Raw genomic sequence first — 22,659 nt, 5'->3', positions numbered from 1 at the left:
AGACTACTGTACTATTTCAAATTTAGAAATCCCGCACTCACCGTCTTATTGGTATTATACACATGAGTTATCTGAAGGTCATTCCAACTACATTATGTCTGATAGAATTTAGATATGATTATTAGTTTCTGAGTTATAAATGTTTTAACCACCCATAACATTTTTCTTCAACTTTTGTCATTGTTTTACCTCCCGCCTGGTGTCCGTGATCATTAAGGCATCAAGCTCTTATTGTCCGACACCTTGGTTAACGGGTTTGAGTTACGTTGTTGGAAAAAATTCACCATTACACTGTTGACCGGTAGGTTGGGAGTCGTGGTCGTGGTGTTTACCCTTTTAAGAGGAAGTACAACTAGACAAGCGTCCTCTATATAACACTAATCAGAGAGAAGAAATGAAAGGGATCCGACACTTCGAAAAATGAAAATATCGGCCAAAGAAAAATGAGGGCCATGAAGGGCGTGAAATTGGAAGACTCCCTAGGCCTCCAGTGCTCTAATACCGTCGGGGTCGGAAAAGAACAAGTGTCGACCAAGGGAGGTCGTATAGGGTAGATGTGAGGAGGCTGGCACAAGTAAGTGAAGGTGATGCCAGAACTCAGCTAAGGGCCCCAGGGTTGCCAACCCACGCTCCAAAGTTCAGAGCCTATGGGGCACGTTTTAGTCGCCTCTTACAACAGGCAGGGAATACCGTGGTTGTTATTTTACCGCCTCACCTATAGGGGGAGGTTGGAAGAGGTGGTGGTATACAATTTCTAATCAATAGATTGCATACCAAGAAGCTGGATTAAAACTTCCAAACCTCTCCGCAGTGATCATATGGAGTAAAGGCACATGACGTCCTTGATGGTGATTCGTCGGTCGGATGAGGACGTAAAGGTTGTTATTCCACAGGAGTAGGCTACGTGCCGACACCGCGTTTCACACTCTCCTTACACCATTGTCATCATTCCACATTCAAACGCGCAGGTCGCGCCCGTGAGGTGTCACCTCAGGCGTCCTCGAACACTCGCGGCACTAAAGCCATAAATAGTTTAAACCGACGAGTACAGTATTACACGGTCTTTGCCCGCGACAAAGTAGTCTAGCCCATGATTTACGTATAAACATCGTAAGTGGATGAGGTACAGTACTTTCAAGGCTGACTAATGATGAATTATTCTGTTTCTCAAAATACAGATTTGTAATGGTATTATTAGGCCTAGCAGTTTACCAAGTCCTCATGTCCACTTGCAGGGAAATAATTATTTTGTTCCTATCATTGTTTTAAAGCAGATATTTGGAAACTACTTTGGCTCACGTGGCTGAAGGCGTGGAAAAATGAAGCTAACACTTGTTCTGTCGTGGAATGTTTCCGTGAACAACATATTCGATAATTCTTACACACTCTAGTTCGAGGATATTTCGACAGTTTTAAGGCGAGTGTTAGGCTGAGTAACCGTTAAAGAAATCCACGAACTAAAATGTTCTGCAGTATAGTCCCTGGGAGTTCATACCTATCTTCGAAAGTTCGACCACAATTACAGATTGTTTCTGTTAAACAGAAAAAATGCTGGGCTCGATACGAGAGATCTTCGGTGCGGTTTTTGCTGTTTCCTACATCTCCCAAGGAATACTTTCATGTATGTATCAGATAATGAAGTGTAACGAAAGGAAGCCGAACAGTAATGGGTTATGAGAACAAATTCTTGGTTTAGGCCACGGGCGTAGCCACCATTGGGAGGGGGCAAGAATCCCCCTCCTCAATGAAAGTTTTACAGAAGAAAATAAACAGAAACTGAGATACAAGGGAAAATTGACTCAATGCATTGGCTCTTTTGAACACACAGACATAATTGCAAAACCAACAGATCTTTTGAATCTATTTTCTAAGGAACCTCGAAAGTTGGATTTTATATCGTAATTTGAAATCATTCGCAGTTGTTCGTGGGCAGTCACTTTCTTAGAGTTCATTCGCATAAATCGTTACTGCTTAGCTTCCTTTCATAACAGGTCAATGTTCAATATATCGAAACCTTCATTGGGAGATGTTCTGGGCCACACTTAAAACCACATAGAAGTGTATCCAGCCGTTCTCGAGTTACAGCGGTGTAGGCAGAGTGGGAATGTTCTTTCCTTAAGCATATTGTTTCTGCTAATAAAACACACTTCAAAACGTATTTTTTTCTCACCTCGTGCGTACCTAAGTTGTTACTGGTGGCGATCCTTCCAAAAACTGGCTTATCTACTATCCGCGAAACTTTTAGTGACACTTCGTTTTACGGGGGTGAGGAATAAGGAGGGACCTACAACGGTTCGGGCATTATTGCCAACTGAATGAAAATGAAATCTGAATTCAATCGATAGTATGATGGATCGATATGAATTTTCTAAACAATCGTTTCCGTGTGAGAGTTCCAGGTTGTTCCTGTGATGTACTTTGATTTTTCTCACTCATGTTCAAGCTTAACTTATATTTTGTCTTTGCTTTGTAGATAACAACAGTATTTAAAGTGTTGTAATTATACCGCCAGATGTCTCACGACGATGCATAATCGATTCATATTTTTTGTGTCAGAGGTTGCCAATACGAATCTCGAAGATAAGAGGTCTACCGATTCAGTACTAGGGAGCGGAAGTATCACTAAACGTTTCGCGTACAGTATTCAGTTTTGGAATTACCAATCTTTATTTGAGCCTGGGGGCTTTTGGAATGGCTTTAATTAGTCACTTTTATGTTAAATTTTGGGGTGCCACTTGCTTCTTTCTTACATTATTGTTGTGTACTCCTCCTGTGGTATACTGTATAGTATTTCTTTCCTCTGAGTTCACAGAATACGCTATTTTTCCCCCCATAATATTCCATATTTTCTTGAAGGATCAAGCAATGGCTGAGGAATGCAGGCGTACGGAATTTGCATGTCAGCGGAAATTGGGGAGTATGAGGGAAGAGTTGGAGTTTTAGGGAGGTAATACTATATCTGACTGATGACAGGAATGAAGGTATGTTTCCCTCAAGCAATGCACATGGTAAGAGGAAGGGGACAAGTTGCGGAAGACAGGTCGGCTAATATTTTAAGAGGAAGGAAATTGAGGGCTAAGGGATATACTCTGGGGAAGAATTCAGGAGAGAAATCGGTATGGGTCACTGCAGGCAGAACAGCGGAGAAAAGAAGTGTTACAGAGGAGGAGGAGGAGGTAGGATGAAATTTAGATAAGAGGATAGGAAGAGTGAGCAGAATCATGGCCATGAGAAGGAGAAAAGGAAATAGAAAGTAGGTTCTGGATTTCCAACTTCTTTGGTATCATTTAAGAAAAGACTTGACAAACAATTGGTTGATAGGCAGTGCTAGATGAAAATATATGGATAGGACTCAGCCAATACTGCCACCATCCTATTTATTCCATGTGCAACTATTGCGATATCATTTGCATGTCTTACACAGTGGATTCGTTTCCTGTTAATTGTTACTCCTGTCGTTCTGTTTTCATAATGGAATTGATTACTCTGTGAACTAAGTAATGTGAGAGTGGGTAGCCTTGTCTTTCACCTCTCGTTATTCTTCAAGTTGTTTTGTTTCCATTGTCAGTTCTATTTCAGTTTACTGTGATCTGTGTACGTTGAGTATTGCGCATCTGTCCTTCCAATCGAATCACACTTCTTTTATTGTTATAAGGAGCTGTTTCCGTTCGACCTTATCAGAGACTTTTGCTAGATCAGTGAAGGTCACGTAAACATTTCTATCCAGTTCAAGACTTCTCTGGAAAAAATTATGCGCAGTACCAGAATTGTATCTCTAGTTCCTTTCCCTTCCCTGAAGCCCGTGATCATTGTCTACGTCATTCCTTTCATTCTGTTTTAATGTTGAAATTTTCTAGCCGACAAAGTAGGGGTCCACATACTACGAAAGACGTAAAATTAAGCAATTTTCCTCAATTGTGCCGAAAGTTGAAGGTCTGAAGCGTCCAGAAAGGTTCCAAATTGTGTCTTGCATAGCTCTATCAAATTAAAAAAAATATTCGAAAATCATTTCCGGCCTAAGTGCAGTTTCGGGAAAACAGCCTAAAATCGCTTGTTTCTTTACTCATTTCTTTTTTATTCAAATCCTAACCAAATTAACTTATGTACATAATTATTTCTGTAATGTGTTCCTTGGTTCAATACCCTATGGCATTTTTTGATCTTTTGAAAAATGTCCACACCGGATGTAGTTATAAGGGCTTACGTGAAATTCTGCATTGACTCGCATTAGAGCTCGTAGTGGTAGAAAAAGGCAAACTGCTAATCTAATCGACCGGATAAGGAAGATTAAGAAAATAATTGTAATTTATAGGAATACATAAAGAATATATTTCCATATTTTATTATATTTTATTTACCTAAAATTCGTAGCTCATATCCCTAGGATGTATTCAACATTGAGTTGCTTGCCTGAGGGGCTAGGACTGTGCATTTTACGATCTGCAACATTATTTTAGAAGTCTGAGAGAGAGTAGAGAGGGTTTTGTAATGGGAACAGTTCGTAGAATTTCCATTCTTGAGTAATTCACCCCAAATTAACTAAAAATACCTTAAAATATTGTTTTACAATTAGCGCAACATTAATTGCAACGCTGTCACGCGGAAATTCACACAGTATGTACAGGATATAACTAAAAATATATCGTGACATTTGTGTTTAACGAATGACATGACGTAGAATTGTCGAGTTGTGTGAAACAAGCCCCAATATGTGCGGATGCCTCATAACATGGTTAGTATTCTGCTATCTTGATTTGTGTAACCATATATGATGTCTCTATGACTTGGGCCGTTAATTGCCGGAACATGCTCGCTAAGTGTGACGGCGATGACAGCTGCTTATTTTGTGTAAAGAGATGATATTATCATCTAAGTAACCAGGTTACGGTACTGTAGCAAACACTGCCTACTTGAAGGGTTAGAGCAACTGTTTTGTGCCATTGGAAGCACGTTTAAGATTTCATGCTACGTAATGTTGTATTTCCCATTGTAAGCCATACAGAAGTATTAAAACCTAACATTTTGATAAATCCAACACGTGTTGGTAAAATCATTCTGTAGAGCAAAGATTCTCAAACTGTTATGAGATTGCACCCCTCGCTCATGGCGGAATGATAGGTTTAAAAAATAGGGGTACTTGGCTAATTAAGGCATTTTAATTTATTATAAACAATTCTTTAAATAAGACGAGTTTGTGAAATTAAATACATTTTTATAAGACATCTTAAGAAACTGTGTCTGTGTCAAGTAACAGAGGACACCCTGTTTGTATGAAACGCTCAATATCAATAAACATTCACAGGCAAGCAACCATCCTAGGGATATGAGCTACGAAAAAAATATAATAAAGTATGGGAATATATTCTTTATTTATTCCTAAAAATTACAATTATTTTCTTAATCATCGTTATGCGGTCGATTAGATTAGCAGTTGGTCTATTTCTACCACTACGAGCGCAGAATTTCACTAAAGCCCTTATAACCATATTCGGTGAAGCCTGAGGGTATTGAACCAAGGAACACATTACAGAAAGAATTATGTAAATAAGTTAATTTGACTAGGATTTGGTAATTTTAGGCCGGAAGTTAGTTTCGAATTTTGTTTAAAGGCTCACAATTTGAAACCTTTCCCGGCCCTTTAGCCCTTCAATTTTCGGCACAACCGAGAAAATTGTTTAATTTGACATTTTTCGTAATATTAATTTTTTTCTATCTTAATTCTGAATTGAGACATTGCGAACCATCAAAATGCCAATGCGATGCGTGTGCCCGTTTTCTAATGTGTCGTAGTGCAGGTGAAGCGTGGCTGTTCGCCTACCACACTGTAGATTGGCCTACGCCGACCACTTGTCTTAATGGAGCTTGAAAATATGTGGCTTCCCAGTACGTAGGAAACAAGCGCCCGCTGCTGCATATTACCAGGTGTCGTGTTCCTCTCGCCCGTTATTCTTGGCTTTCTAGAGCGGGACCGCCATCTCACCGACAGATAGCCCCTCAATTGTAATCACATACAGGTAAAAATCGCTATCCTGGCCGGGGATCGAACCCGGGCCCTCCGGGTAAGACGCACCTACGCTGCGGCGCTGGCGGGTAAGAAACGCAAGACAATTGACTGTCAGACTGAGAATACAAAGCTGGAGCAGATGGATCATGTCAATTATTTAGGTTGTGAAATCTTTCAAGATGGTAGTGAGATTGAATAAGGTGGTGCAAAGCTCGCAGTTGTGATCAACTACCGGACCTCTTGAGTCTATTTACAGACCAACTTTGTTGTACAGGAATAAAAGCTGGATGTTATTCGTAAGTTGTGAGCTAGCATGAGGGAGATAGTGGGTTCGAACCCTACTGTCGGCAGCCCTGAATATGATTTTCCGTGGTTTTCCATTTTCACACCAGACTTCTTCCCACTTCTAGGCCGTCCCTATCCATCGTCGGCGTAAGACGTGTCTGTGTTTGTGCGACGTAAAGCATATTGTAAAAAAGAAAGACATGAAAGAAGCGAGAATGATCGCAGCTACAAACAGGTGGGAACGATGACAGGAGGATAAAGAGGCTAAGTGCATAAAGTGCCCTGGAGTATAGGTTATCAGCTGTACAGGGAGACCAAGAAGACGATGATTTGAACACGGCGTCGTCGTACTCATACATTTCTTAATCCATTAACCCTCTAGGGTTGGCTTTTCCCTCGGACTTTACCATCTCGGGGGCAGTGTCCTGGAGGGGGATGAAGCTGGGCAGGAGGACCAGGCGGCCTCACCTGCTATGCTGAACATGGTCAGTCTGGGGGGGGGGGAGGCGATGGGAAGATTGGAGGGGATAGACAAGGGATGAAGCGGTCTTGGCCTTAAGTTAAGTACCATTCCGGCATTTGCCTGGAGGAGAAGTGGGAAGCCATGGAAAACCACTCGACGTTGGCTGAGGTGGAAATCGAACGCCCCCCTCTACTCATTTGACCTCCCGAGGCTGAGTGGACCCTGTTCCAGCCCTCGTACCACTTTCCAAATTTCTTGGCAGAGCGGGTAATCGAACACGGGTCTCCGGGGGTAGCAGCTAATGACCGTCGTAAAATTTGAAAGAAAGAAAAAAAAAACTCGCACTGTTGTAATTTTATCAGCTGCTAAAGTTAGCCAGTGAGAGCGGTGTTGCTTAATCCGCACGTGACGGAAGAGCAATCCCCAGGGGAGGGTGTGTTTGTTTGATGGCCACTTACGAGAGGTGTGGAACTAAAGGAGGCTTGTGGAAGCAGATCAGCAGCTTTGGTTATGTTGTTTGTTTTAAGCTAGGTCATCAGTCCCTAGTGGCACGAGGTACAACGAAATGAAACAATAATAAAACTTTAAAATATATCCACTGGCTAGAATCTAAAAAGAAGTATGATCAAAAATGACCATCAATCCAAAACAATCAGTGGATCCTATTCACAACGCCTTGATGCTTGTAGTCCAAAGGGATCCAAAATCCAGATCGCCGGCTCCTCATAATAGTACTGATCACAGGTAATGAAGACCCATGGTGTTTGTCACATTGCGGGACATTGCAGGCTACATATACCTCATGGTGCTGCTCACCATAGGCAACGTGTTCCTCACGTAATGTTGCTAATCACAAGTAGTCTCATGGTTCTAATACCATCATGCCTTGGTCGCCCTTTTTAGTCGTCTCTTATGACAGGCAGGGGATGCCGTGGGTGTATTCTTAACCTGCCTCTCCCACCCACGGGGGGTGGTACACGGCCTTAAAATAAAGGCCTAGCATAAGTACAGTACTAACTACTTCAAGCTGCTCAACTATTTTTCAACAGTTAACTGTAACCTTACCGTTGATTTCATGTCCAACTCATTATCACCATTAAATTTAGGATATATTAATTGATAAGTGAAATCTGTGTAGTCCACCGCACTTGTAAGTGAAAGGACGGGGATGCTGAAGACCGTAGTGAGTGGTATTGCCACGATGTTCTACCGCTGGAGTCGGTGACACTCGAGCTTTTCGCCGTGATGCTGGGATAGGAATTGGCTAGTAAGTTAGAGCACAACATTGCAGCTTAGGCCTTGACTACACCATCTCTCGGCTGCAGACATTACAAACCACCTGAGCGATTGGTGCTATGTGGGACAGAATTCATGCTTTTAAGATGGAACTTTCACAGACCTACAGGACGAAGATTGTAAAGAATTCAAAATGTAACTTGTCTCACTGTAACACTGAGTTACTGTCAAGCTATGGAATAATTCGGCAATGGTTTAGAAAGAATAAAAAGAAATGTTGCCTGAATTAAACATTTTTATTAGCCTCTCTTCTGTAATTCTTTTTACGGGCTCCTGTTAGATTTCAAAGAGAACTGATGAAAAGGCTTCAGCGTAACACGATTTTCAAAGATAGGGTTCAACAATATTCCAGACGGCTTCCTTGGATTTTATAAAAACTTGAAACAAAAAGAGTTTCTTTGTCTCTGCATATATTTGCGAACGCACATTCTTATTTAACTTATTTAACTTCAAAGAAGTCGTAATAAGTAAATCATGATGATTATGTGCAAAAGTATTTATAAAACGCGTGTTTATTTTTCTTTAAATCTGTACAGAAATGTGGCAGAAGTTCTTAGGATTATCTTCTTCTTATGATGGGTAATACACTATTTGTACGGTTTTTTTTCTAATAAGAATTTATTTTTACCGAGCGAGTGACTTCGCGGTTTCCGTCACGTAGCTGTCAGCTTGCATTCGGGAGATAGTGGTTCGAACCCTACTGTCGGAAGCCCACAAGTCCGTAGTTTCCCATTTTCACACCAGGAAAATGCTGGGGCTGTACCTTAATCAAGGCAACGGCCGATTTCTTCCCACTCCTAGCCCTTTCCTGTCCCACCATCACCATAAGACGTAAAGCAGATTGTAAAAAAGTATAATAAAAATGTGTGTTCATTCATATCCAGTTGTCCTTTTCGACGGTAACTGTATCTTATGGCTGGGGATCATCCGAAAATTTGTGTAACGTGTCGCCACGGAAGTGCACTGTTACCTAGCAACCGTGCAGTCTGTGTCTTATGGCTGGTTGTCATCTGAAACTAGCAGCCGTGACTGGGAGACGTATTTATGATCATTTGATTTTCGCAAAGGAAAAGGTGTTATGTTCTGTCTTTGAGTTTGGCAGTGTTTCACGTGGAGGAGTTTCTCACGGTTAAGGTAATTTAGTAACTGTTAAGAGTTATTTGGTTTGGTTTAGGTTTGAACAAACAATGCATCGTTGACAAATCCCACACACGAAGAAGGCACGTCTTGCTAAGGCACAGGAACACACTGAGAGCAGAGGCCTCGTTTTTAAAACTCATACAATCTTCACTAACTACTGTTCATTTCTTGCTCTTTTTTTAATTCATAAGATTTAGCAAATTACTTTTAGATGCGCGCATCTCGCAGCTATTCTTGAAGTTGCGTGCGTTAGAAATTTTCAGCATACTGTGAACCTTATTCAAACAGTTTTGTGTTAACACATTAAAACAGTGTTTCTTTACATTGGCGACACCCAAATCGGAAATGCTCACATACCGGCATTCAACTGGTCTGTGTACAATAACTTCCTATTTATTTAGTGAGTTGTTCGTTATGTAAAGAAAGACAAAAATAACTGCAGAGTGTTTGCAGAACATAAGGAACAGTACATGCCTGAAAACAAAAATTTATCGATAATATAAGTTGCATGCATGTAAATGTACATGATTGTTTACCTTGTGTGAGCTTCTCACTAACTAAGAATGAGTGATAAGTGGAAGTAATTTTAAAGTTAATATTCTGTGTCTAATCTTGTGCGTATACGCGCTGGAAAATAAGTGATTTGAAAGAATAAAAGTAACCTATGTTCTTACAGAAGGAAACATGCCATTTTATTATTAATATACTTTTTTTCTGCTATGTAGTAGTGTTTTTATAAATTAGTAGGTCTATCTTGTGTTCGACAGGTTGTACTAACAAAGTCGACTCGTAAAAATATGCCTTCCATCATAAAAAAAGAAAGAAATGAACTAGGAATTTACATAGTTCTTTGTTAGTTGTGGACGTTGACAGGAATCTTTTTGTGGTGGTTTCTATCGAAAACTCCGCGAGTACTGAAGCTGATCTTTGATATACAATTGATCCGTCTCCGATAAGAATTTAGTAATAGGATGGTATTTTATCGGTTTCTGAACTTTTCTTCGAGTTCTTCAATTTAACAGTTGAAATCTCTCTCTCTGTGTGTGTTTATCGCCCAGGGTATGCTGGAATAAATAACGGCCATGCCACAAAGAGCTGCCGCTATGCGGACTTGGCAAGCACGGACATCTTCGTGCTCTCACGGTTTGACGAACTATTGTTAAATAATCATCAGATTTCGCCCATGCCATTTTATTTAGGAGGGATGAGGAAAGAAATTAAACTCATCAGTGATTGGCAGTACTGAGGTAAAATCTACAAATGCGCAGTCTGTTAGTACTTAAGATTTCCACAGCATTGAACTGCATGAGGTGTCTAGCTAAAATTCAGGTGTCTTCGTGTTTAAAGAAACATTTTACCTATGAAGGTTTATTTTCGAGAAACTTTTATTATTTTATTTTATTTTGAATTCGTCACACATCAAATGCAAACTGCCATGGAGACGAACAGTACCGTGACAAGAGACTATTATCGTTAATGCATGGTGGAACATAATTGCACCCTACATTATACACTTTTCTTTGGAGGGAATTTTCTCTCTTCTGTTTCGACTCAGTTAACTGTTGTTTCTTTTTTCAAGTATAATTCTCCAACCACATGTTTTATTTTTCAGGTAGCTTATTTATTCAAAATCAATTTCGGGAAGAAACTGACATAAATTATAGACCTACAGTATCTCTGGCATTGTGTCAAGTGATTGTTTGGCTGCTGTGTTGATTTATATAATGTTATCAGTGTAAAATGGTTTGATCATTTTAATTGTGCTCATGTTTTGAATTTGATAAAAGCTTAGCTTATTCGTGGGGAAGATAAAATCACAAGTACTAACTAGAGATATGTGCTGTGATGATGATTGTTGTTGTTGTTGGGTCAAACGGATATTAACACATGATTTAGCACATACGCAAACACTCCAGAAATAAAACATAAATTCTGAAGTGGAATTCTTTGCCATATTCTTCCTTCTCTATAAATCCTTCCGATAATTCAAAATTAACGTTCAAAGATAACGTTGAAAATTAATGCATTTAACAGCCGACTCAATTGTAATAAAACTCGACATTTTAGGAATAAGGGTAGTTGATGTCTATCAACAGATTCAGCATGTCTAACCCTAGGGGATGAAGTGAATTGTTAATAATGAAACCATTAATTATAAAGTGAATATGTAATTAATTCATTGTCTTGGAAAGAGTGAAAAAGATTGAAACAGTGCATACATTTAGAAATGTGAATAAACTCGCTTATAACCACAAAAACCAATGGCGGCGCCAGAATGAGATGTGGGGCGCTTTCCTTACTGGGCCAGAAAGTACTATTGCACATCCAGAGACAGTAGTCGTACAACGCCGTACTGTCACAGCCTGAGCTAAGAGGCAGATGCGAAATCACTGCAGCGATCAAAAACTAGCAACGGGCGAAAGTCTTTTATAGAACAGCAGTGGTTTTCGGCGCCCCAGTACTGGAGTATTGGCTGACATGTCATGTTGCGAACATTGAGCGGACTCGTGTGTGGAAGAATCAGCGCTGTGAAATGTTAGTAAAGGCGACAGTTTGTGTTTTAGGGCAATTTTTAACCAATGTTGTAATTTAAACTCGTTATAAAACCGAAGAAAGTAATTCACCTTCTGTGACAAAATGTCACAATGGTTAGTGGGCGTTTGGTAGGTAGTAAGGCAGTGTTTCTCAAACTTTGTCTCTTTGAGGCCCCCTGAAGATATTGTATCCATGTCGATGCACCCCATAGCCACAGAACATTATACTGCGTTTAGCAAACAAAATACAGGATTTGTTTAATGATACAATGTTTGATTTTGGTTGTTATAATTTAGGACTAATATTTTCTTTCTTTTAAGTTTAATTTAACTTCATTTACATGAAGATATTTTATAAATGCACATAAATTATTAAACAACGTGACACGTGGCTAATAATTACAGCAGTGTGGATCTGGAAACTTACTTGTTGTGGTTGTTGGATCAATAGGACGGATGTTGCTGTTTTCCGAAGACAAAACGTTTTACAAGCGTAGTCACTCGAACCGAAGATCAGGCTGTAAATTGGCTCTGTTTCTATACTTCGCTTTGTTTGAGAACAGAGAAGGTACAGTCACACAGGTATGTTGTCATAAAATACATTAAACACACTATTTCTTTTGTAGAAAATGTAGTGTGTTATAGGGTACGTCATGGACAAAAACGTCGATCAAAAACGTGTAGTTGTGGACCATTCATGGAACTTCCTGGGGCTAAACATGCCACTGCATCTTATTTTCTACCCATATCATACTTCAATTTATTTTTCACTTTCTCTTTGCCAAGATACTTCTTCCTCAAGGCAGGGCAGCTCTTATTCAGTTTCAAAGAAGGGATTTCCGATCCACGAGATTTTCTCAATCAGAGGCGGAAAGTATGGTCTGATTGTGGTTACTAGCAATTTCAAGTGTGTCACAATTAAATCACTTATACCGCCTTGTAGTATTTCATCTTTTTCTGCTGCTAACTTGTACCATTCATCGGCCAAATTAGGTTACAAAATATCGTCCCCACTCTAAGAAACTAGCGAAAGTGACGAACTAAGGAACCTGTAGTTCTGATATAATGTATATAATGTCTACCCTCTGACAAAGTCTCACATCTGCAGCTCGTTCTGTATCGCTAACACCAGATTTGACATGAGTAATCACAACTTCTTTGGGCTCTCCTAATTTTTTGACAATTTGCACATTCGTTAGTTTGCCAGGGCATGTAACAGTATATTATACTGTGTATAAATTACACAACTGTGAAGACATAGCTCTTAAATTTAGTATAAGGGTCTGTTAATTGGTGTGTACTACAAAATTGCTGACCTCTTGCATTATCGTGGCGCCCCCCAGGGATGCGTGGACCACAGATCTTGAAGTGCTCACAAACAAAGTATTAAAAGTATAAGTTGTTGATTCAAAGACATGATATGAAGATTGGCATGTCAGAATATTTCTCGGCTTAGTTCATCGTTCGTCATACTGGCCTTCTGTAAAATAATGCAGCGAAAGGTATATTCGCAGTGTCTCAAGGTTGTCTGATGTTTACGAAACAGATAAGCGAGAGTATGAAACAATTTGCAGTAAACAAGAGAGAGAGAGTTACAGAGGGTGCAGATTACTAGGTGACACGTGGTCACCGTCACGAATCCCTGTGACCGTTATTCTGCTCTCTCATTGTTCCTGACTTGTTCTGGCGTAGATTGAGTTGACCTTGAGCAGATACAACTCCTTGACGTGGGCAGGAATCGAAACCGGGGCCTACTTGTCTCTACCTCTTAGCGGGAATGACGCTTGCGTGTAATGTTCTTTACGCACCAGTAATCGTGTTAGTTGTAATGTCTAAGAGTGTTTAATGCACTTCAGGCTCGGATTCTAGTTTTTGTGTGCTGCGAACATAAAGGCGAGCTCAACATGGAGTGGTGCTAGTTGTTGTTTTAACAAGAAATGCAGCTGGACATTCTCTATTAACACTAATCGGAAAGAAAATATGCGAGGGGTCCGACAATTTGAAAAATGAAGGTATCGGCCAAAGAATGACAACGCCAACGAAGGGCGGGAAAATGAAAGACTCCGTAGTTTTCGGAAACCCAATATCGTGGGTGTCAGAAAAGAACAAGAGTTGACCGAGAGTGGCCGGATAGGATAGACGAAAGTGAGGAGTCTGGCACAAGTGTAAACAATATCAGGACTCATCTGAAGGCCCCGTGGTAGAACCCCTTTAGTCGCCTCGTACCACAGACAGGGGATACCGATGCTCCCACCCACTGGGAGTTCAACATGGGGCAGAAACATTTTTTGAATTACGAGTCGTGAGAATAGTAATGTGAATTCTCACTTTATTACTTTTGATAATAAGCACTGAAGTCCGGCTTCATGACGAAATGTGCTGGTCTTTGGTCCAAGGCATCTCGGTTGAGTCGGTGATTTTAACTTCCATTAGTTAATTCCTCCGACTCGGGGGCTCGTGCATTAGAATGCATCTTCACAGACGTGCAGGTCACCCATAGGGCGTCTACTCGGAAGACATGCATCAGGCCTCTCCGAAGGCCACACGTCATTTTAAAAAATGTAAGGCTTGAAGAAAACCGAGCAGAGACTAGGACGGGTGAACTAGACAGCGTTAGCGAGTATAGAGACAACGGTGACGATATGTGACATAATTTGATATTTGTAATGGAAGATTTGATTGTTCAGTACCTAATGTAGAATACCGAAAATAATTCGCTTGTACATTTTCTGAATAAGTATTTTATCTGAATAGAGTACGCCTACATTGCATTAGTAAACCCTTTTTTTGTTAAGTTCGTCCGAATGACATAATTTCAAATGCTTTCCTCTTAAAACATGCATTTGTTGAATACAGTGCCCGTGTTTATTCGCAACAATTCGTAAGTAAATATATTTGTCAATTTCAGTAATCAGTTGTTAATATTGCAAATGAAATTTCAAACTCCAGCTCATTGTAAAATGGAAGAACCTCTTCTTGCTCATCAAAAAAGAGTTCGGCGGTAGTTTGTCGCTAACCGTTGATGAAATTCCTTATGAAGGTGCATCTGAATGTTTTAGAGCAATGACACTGAATCTCTCGCATCAAATTAAATTTATGAAAAATGATTATTATTATTATAATATAAGACTTTAGTTCCATTTTATTACTTAAAGAATGCTACCTTCTGAGAACTTGGAGAAATTGCACTTACAATTTGCAACGTGCGAAATAAACATTGCAGACTCGGATGCATACATGTTGCAGTTGAGGTGAGAGGCAGGTGTGTTCTGGGGTGCAGTTAAGTAGGACGCACCACCATCTTTTTGTTGAGATTCATTGACCGAGGGGCGTGTCTACTGGATTGTGACGGCAACGGGAAACAGAGCATTGGAAGAAGAGACTCATGAGCATTGCTTGAGTGCACCCAATAGCTGATATCTCCAGAATGCGATTTACCAGCGGCTGCACATATTCCATGCTAGCAAAGATGTACAGGATCGTACATTATAGACTTATGACATTTGAGTATTTGCTTCTTCGTCTGGGATATGAATTGTGCCATCGTAATTAGAAACTAGCTGCCTTGTGTGCTGGTTCAGAGTAAAGCACTCGTACAGGAAGCGAAGTTTGTATGGAAACGATATGATGTATGCGAGTATGCAAGAAGGGCTCAGTAGAATTACCGTAGGGTTGACGAATAGTGCAATGCAGTCGTAATAAATCTTGCAGTTCTCTTGAACTGACAAGAACATTTTGGTTTTCACAAAGAATAAATCTCCTTGATATTAGTATAACTATTTGTACAAAGTACGCTTAAAAATGACCCCTGCCCAATACATTTTTGAGTATCGAGAAGTGTTGAAGAGAAAGTTGTAAAATGAGAACTGGCATCTCGCCTATGCTAGTCTGCAAATTCGAGATGTTCACTGTCTGTTGGACCGAGCAAGTCGGCCACGGTGCTGTGAGCTTGCATTCCGGAGATAGTGGGTTTGAACTGCATTCTCGGCAACCCTGAAGTTGCTATTTGTTTCCCATTTTCACACTCTCCTGCATTTTGTTCACAGGCTTAGGGATTCGTTCATTTATAATATTCGTAATAGTGAGCGATGTTTTCTTTCAGGATGTTAACCCAAAAGCACCCGCAATGGGATTGGCACGTGCTCTGTCTACGGGGTAAATATCCATGAACGGACTGGTCCGCACCCGTGACCCTATTCGAGTATTGGAAAAGCGATGGAGGAAGGAAGAAACCACGCGGCTGTGAGCTTGCATTCGGGAGATAGTGGGTTCGAATCCCACTGTCGGCAGCCCTAAAAATGGCTTTCCGTGGTTTCCCATTTTCACACCAGGCAAATGCTGGGGCTGTACCTTAATTCAGGTCACGGCAGCTTCCTTCCAACTCCTAGGCCTTTCCTATCCCATCGTCGCCATAAGAGCTATCTGTGTTGGTGCGACGTAAAGAAAAAAAAAAAGAGGAAGAAACACAACAATGACTGAAGGCTTACTCGATCTAATATGACTACTATTTAATTATCTTCTTTTATTCTTCCTCCTCCTCTTCTTTCCTTCTTCTCTTCTCCTGCGTTAGGAAAAGCAGTGGAGAAAGACACAGAGCAGTTGCTGAGGGCTTAGTCAATTAAATATGGCTCATTCTTCTTCTCATTTTCTTCCTTTTTCTTCCTTCCTTCTCCTTTAGAATAAGAACAGTTGCTGAGGGCTTACTCGATCAAATATCACTCCTTGTTTTTTTTTCTTTTCTTCTTATTTCTTCTTGAGAAGGAGAAGTGGAGAAAGAAGAAAAGGAAGAGTTGTTGAGTGCTAACTCGATCAAATATGGCTTCTTCTTTTTCTTGTTATTACCATACCTTATTCGTTGCAGATAAGGCTATTTCAGACTTGATCGTGGCATTTCGGAACAGTTCTGCCCAAGGCATTTTTACTCCAGTCTATAACACCAACGCTACACACTAGAAAGTTTGCGAAATCCTATCAATATCAATGAACATGGCAGCTGGGTGCATAGGGGTTAACCACTGTTTCTTGTAAAGTGAACTCAGTTCATGTTCATACATTTTCAGTACAATTGAGTCAGTTGTTCCGATGTAGGAACATAATGTTGCAACAAGAGCTGTCTGATATGTACAGTATACCTGTCGTAGCCCGCTTGTGTGATGTTCATTTTAGTTGTACAGACTGTACCTCCACGATGAGGTACTTAGATGAGAGATTATCTGCTCTCTGAAGTTAATAATGAAATGTTTGTTTCAGGACATGGACCTTATCGAGGTGCTTTGGAAGCAGGATGTGGATTTGGGCTTCTCGCTCGATCTCTTCAACAAGTCTCCGGCCCGCGACAAGCAGGATGAGCCGGAGGATGAGATCGAGAAGCTGAAAGAGCTTAAGAGGACCGCACTCAAGGTAACAGATCTGACACCAGACTTACAGTTTCAATAAATGTGAAATATGTTTTCCGAATTGTGTTTATATAGCTCGTAACGTTTCATCGGAAACTTCACCCGGCATTTGCAAAGGATGGGAATAATAATAATAATAATAATAATAATAATAATAATAATAATAATAATAATAATAATAATAATAATCATAATAAGAGGAGACGGCATAGCAGTGAACTGCACGTGCATGTGGACAGCCCTGGGAAACGGAGGATTATTTTTTATGGCCACATAACTCGTGTGAGCTCGCAGATTGACCAAGCGGATCTTTTCCTATTATGTAAACAAGAAATCCAAGGAACCCTTGTTCATCGAAGTAAAAAAGGCCGTCAAGAAGTAGGGATCACACACGTGTTCCTCTCCAGAAGAAAGTTCGAGCATACCAGCGATTCCAAGAAAATTGACAAGAAGTAAACTGATGAAAGAAAGGAGGCTCACAGAAAGCGACTGGGAGAGGCTGCAAACGCGTGCCGAAGCAGAAGAAGAGAGGAAAAATAGTTTTAAGAATGGAACAATGAAAAGGAAGCAGAGTGCAATGATGAAGGAATACTGGAAAGAACGGAAGGGATGAACTGAAATGGACAAGTCTTCCCTAGCAGGCCTCATCTTAAATGTTAATACTACTATTACTAGAACTATGTACTACCAGCGCCAGCTTAAAGCACAAGCGGCAAAGGCCGGTCTCCAGATCTCCTTTGAGAACACGATGATGAATATCAGGTCGGCGGCGCCCAAAGAGGAGAATTCGACAATAAAGTAGGCGGAGAAGTGAAGCCTTCGTTTCCAGGATCAGCAAGATTCAAATGGTCTACAAACTAATGAAAGACTCTACAATAGACGATCCCTCGAGCTCAGCCATTCAACCAGGTGCCCTCTAACAGCAGATTGCCTCGCGATGAATATGAAAAGTTGGAAAGAAAAACTAGAACTTTGGGCCCGCTCCAAGAAAACGGTGAGTGCAGAATATTCGCTTTATGTCGTCACCTGACTCGGAATGTGTTCGATGACATCTTTGGCAGATTTCTTAGACCGAAGATACCAGGCTCACCGGAGTACTGAAACATGAACGTGTTCGAATGAAACACAGTGGTTTCCAGATAAAGCCCACACTGAAAACGGACAAGAGGGAAAGGAAATTCACTGAAAATTATTCTGGGAACCATGGAAGGAAACCGGAAAAGAACAAAAAAATGTGTGGTTATTGAAAGTTGAGCGTGAAGTTTCCATTTTATCAACCAAATTATTGTTATGAACGTTGCTTGTTGGGCAAATAATTTTATGGATGTACATTTTTAAATTTTTTTCCACGTACATTGTACGTGTGGGTAGCATAATATAAGTTTCTCCTGCAACTCAAAACTGTCTGTACTTTCAATGACTGTATTTCGTAACTCTGGTATTTTTTCTGTTTTTATGCATGTTCATGCAGTTGCTGTTCAGTGTCTTATTGTCCGAATAATTAGTTCTTGAAGTAGGTTTCAGAAATGACTTTGTTTGTATACATCGAAGTATTAAACGATTCCCCTATGGTGTAACCCTCGTGCTGGTCTTATTCTTTCTTGACGATAGTCGTGACACTAGTTCGTGTAATATATCCAAAAGCGGCGACAAACAAGCGGATATTCTTCCTGACGAGCTGGAAGAAAAGGTGCAGATCCTCCTCAGAATTATTCTTCCTGAGATCCACCGCGAGTTTACGAGAGGACAACGGTCGAACTTTTAAGAGCTCAAAGCAGCGTGTCTGTTTGCCTTGTCCGTTACAGATGTTCGCAATCTTCGGTTTGTTGAGCTCAGGTCTCTCAAGTTTGCCAAGTGTATGGGACCCTCTTCTAATTTCCACTCTTTCTTGAAAACGTTTACTCCACAGCAGGATATTTAGCCATATTACTGGAGAGACGAGGTAAGCAACTTGCATCCTTCAGTAGGCTATATTCTGAACTTAACCATGAGGGGGAGCTGTGAAATGGATATGTGCCGATCGATAGTCGGCAAATTTGATATTGCATCTGGGATGACGTAATCTAACTGAGATCAAGAAAAGTGTTATTTTCCTCGAATGATATAACATTTTGAATTTATGTAGTGCAGCAAATATTCATTTCATTTTCTAGTGTTCCTGTTTCAGGGACATTACAGTGACTCCCTAAGTCACATTCCTCCACCACATCTTCGCAGAAGGAGTCCTCTTATTCGTGAATATCGTATAATACTTACAACCATCAACTGCCCAATGATGAAGATCTCAGTAACACACGTACTAGCAAAGTACGTTCAAGGCACCCGTCTCTTGGATAGGTGAAGACCCCATAGCCAGCAATTTCGACCTGAACGAATAATGGCCTTTGGAACGGATATTCTTATTTTTAGAACTTCGTGATTTACGTTGCATCACAGAACGCGTTCCTGGTATTGGGCTGGTCAAAACTTGGCGGTATGCGGACTAACCGTGGAGTATGTGGGGACTTCCTATTCCAGTGAAAGAAATGCGGCTGATAGACGAACTGTTCAGCACATCACTCAGAAGATCCGGAAGATTTTATCTTCTTAACAACTTAAGCAATTGCATATATCCGGAGTTTAAATTTTAAATTGGAGTTACTTTATTGTATTTTGTGTTCAATGTATTTAAAAAAACATACCATAATCCGCCTTTTAGTTTTGGGTCAGATTTATATTGCGGATAATCGTTCCACTTAATTGGATGGCTGTGTACTTGGCCAGCAGCAAAGTGACGATAGGATCAGTGCACTTTGTGGACTGGTGACAGGCGGTTTACCGTCAGCCATTGTGCTGTATGGCGCAGTCGGCAGATAGCATCAGCCCGTGAGCATCGTGATGAGAGGCCCTCCGTGGCGCTCACTGTTTCCCACGGCACTGCTCTCAAATGGATGGCGGAGACTCTCATAAGACGGGGACGTCGGATGAAAGTGAGGAGGCGTTGCTTCCACTGGGCACTGGTAAATTGTACCGAGGAAGCGTGTTGATAACTTTTCTACGCACTTAAAAGCATTAACAACATCCATTTCATTTCACTTCAGTGTTAAAAAACATAGAGCTATTAAATCGTCCATATTTAACATCTAGTACAAATCGATCAGTAGAATTGAAGTCCGGCTCCATGGCTAAATGGTTAGCGTGCTGGCCTTTGGTCACAGGGGTCCCGGGTTCGATTCCCGGCAGGGTCGGGAATTTTAACCTTAATTGGTTAATTTCGCCGGCACGAGGGCTGGGTGTATCATTTCATCCTCATCACGACACGCAGGTCGCCTACGGGTGTCCATTCAAAAGACCTGCACCTGGCTAGCGAACTTATCCTCGGACACTCCCGGCACTAAAAGCCATACGCCATTTCATTTCAGTAGAATTGAAGCACTGAGGCAGAGGAACAAGTTTCACTTATATAGATATTGTTTGATTTAGGGTTCACTAGTATGTAGTGAGGTCGTTGACTGACAGCGCAGTGCATTCTGGACAAATAAAGAGAGCAATTTGCATCCTCTCGTGTCAGTGGTGTAGTACAGTTTCTGTTGTGGATATAATCGCCTCTTGGACTTGCTTATGCCTGCAGACAGCGCGGCGAATCCTCTCGGCCGTTATTCTCGGCAATCTAGACCAGCTGATTAATATTAAGAGGAACTGATAATCTTGTTTTCCCGTTAAAACAACTAACATCACCACCAGTGTTACTGGCGGCTAATGGATAGACTTAATGCACAATGGCCCCAGAGGGTCTTAACTTTTGAACGTTGGATGGCGACCACGGGGCCCTCAGCTGAGTCTTGGTATTTCTTCCACTTACTTGTGCCAGGCTCCTCACTTTCATCTATCCTGTCTGACCACCCTTGGTCAACTCTTGTTCTTTTCCGACTCCGACAGTATTAGGTTGCGAGGGCTAGGGAGTCTTTCATTTTCACGCCATTCATGGCCGTTGTCTTTTTTTGGCCGATATCTTAATTTTTCGGAATGCCGGACCCTTCCATTTTTCTCTCTGATTAGTGTTATATAGAGGATAGTTGCCCAGTTGTACTTCCTCTTAAAGCAGTAATCACCTCCACTATTTCATGTAGAATGACTTGCAGACTGAACACTGCAAAGAACGGAGATTAAACGTACGCAGATCTAATGGCAGGTAATGGCAGAGTTGTTGCTTGATTTGAGTAAGATTTGAAGTACGACAAAAGCGAGGAACGCTACTGTCTGCTCAGAATTATATATCAAGAATTCAGTTGCTGACATGATAGGTCAATAGTTTCGTCACAAAGCGGCTAGAATTCCGGTCCATTCCATATGTGGAAAACTTGACGATCGCAAGATTAATAAAGCAGTAACAACGAAGTGCTTACTCGATTTGATTGGTGTAGCATTGAATTTATTGTCTCGTAGCTCATTGGGAAATGATCCTTGGCTGAATGGTCAAGACCGTCCATTTAGAGAGTACTGGCTTCGATTCCCGACCTGGCCAGGTATGTTTCCTGCGCGTTTTTACTTCCTCTGGCACAGGGCGTGGATTTTTTTTTATATTTCTGTACAGATTTACTCACGATACATTACCATACTTAGCATTGTAGAAATATAGTGCTCAAAAAATTAGAGGGACAATACTTTGAATACCAAGTTGGGTCTGTTACGTCATCAATAACGCCTTTCATGACAATCAGACGCACTGGTCGTGTTCTGAATGTCATCACTCAGCACCAGCTATGGGTGAGACTCGGACTTTGGTGGAAGCTACATTTTGCTCTGGCCTGTGTCAAGGGTCAGATATAAAAGTGCTGCACCCATCAAGAAATGACAGTAGGTGGAACAAGTTGCCAGATAGTTCAAACCTTCACCTAACAGATTATACAGCTTGTTTATGTCGCAGGATGCGACAAGCGAAATTGAACACTAAAGTGGAATGACCATCCAGTACGTGAGACCCTTCAGTATCTGGTATGGGCTCCATTTGCCCGTATGGCTGCCGCACATCTGTTAGGCATACTTCTGATCAGCCGACGCACCTCCGTCTTCCACTCTTCGACCAGGGAATCTGCAAGTTGTTAAGTGTGTGAGGAGCTCTTGGAACTTCCCGATCTAGCTTGTCCCATAAATGCTCGATGGTTTGAATCTGGAGTTCCTGGTGACGGCTGCTGTATGCGCTCTTGCATTGTCTTGTTCAGATACAAAGTAGGGACCATAACGTGATCGAGCACAGTGTCTTTCATGTACCTGGCAGCAGCCGTCGACAGTGATGCCACCCCACGTGTATACACCCGCAGACGTGATTCATCATTAGTGAGTACCAGTATCAGGATCTGCCACTTGGCCGTGCGGTTAGGGTCGCATTCGGGAGATAGTGGGTTGGAACCCATTGAAGATGGTTTTTCGTGGTTTTCCATTCTCATACCAGACAAATGCCGGGGCTGTACCTTAATAAATAATAATAATAATAATAATAATAATAATAATAATAATAATAATAATAATAATAATAATAATAATTGCTTTACGTCCCACTAA

General features: G+C 41.0%; 1 protein-coding gene across 6 annotated transcripts in view; it reads left to right on the top strand.

Annotated features, from left to right (window-relative positions):
* cnc (cap-n-collar) overlaps nt 1–22,659 on the top strand; it is a 553,804-nt gene that overhangs the window by 356,676 nt on the left and 174,469 nt on the right. For all 6 annotated transcript variants that reach the window (XM_067156616.2, XM_067156615.2, XM_067156620.2 and 3 more), the window contains one exon: nt 16,973–17,122. In XM_067156616.2, the coding sequence (XP_067012717.1) occupies nt 16,973–17,122 (150 nt within the window). The remainder of the gene's footprint in view (nt 1–16,972; nt 17,123–22,659) is intronic.

This window comes from Anabrus simplex, chromosome 12 (assembly GCF_040414725.1).
Source record: "Anabrus simplex isolate iqAnaSimp1 chromosome 12, ASM4041472v1, whole genome shotgun sequence".
Taxonomy (NCBI): Eukaryota; Metazoa; Arthropoda; class Insecta; order Orthoptera; family Tettigoniidae; genus Anabrus; species Anabrus simplex.
The sequence above is the reverse complement of the archived record's forward strand: the minus strand, read 5'-3'. Positions and strand labels throughout refer to the sequence as shown.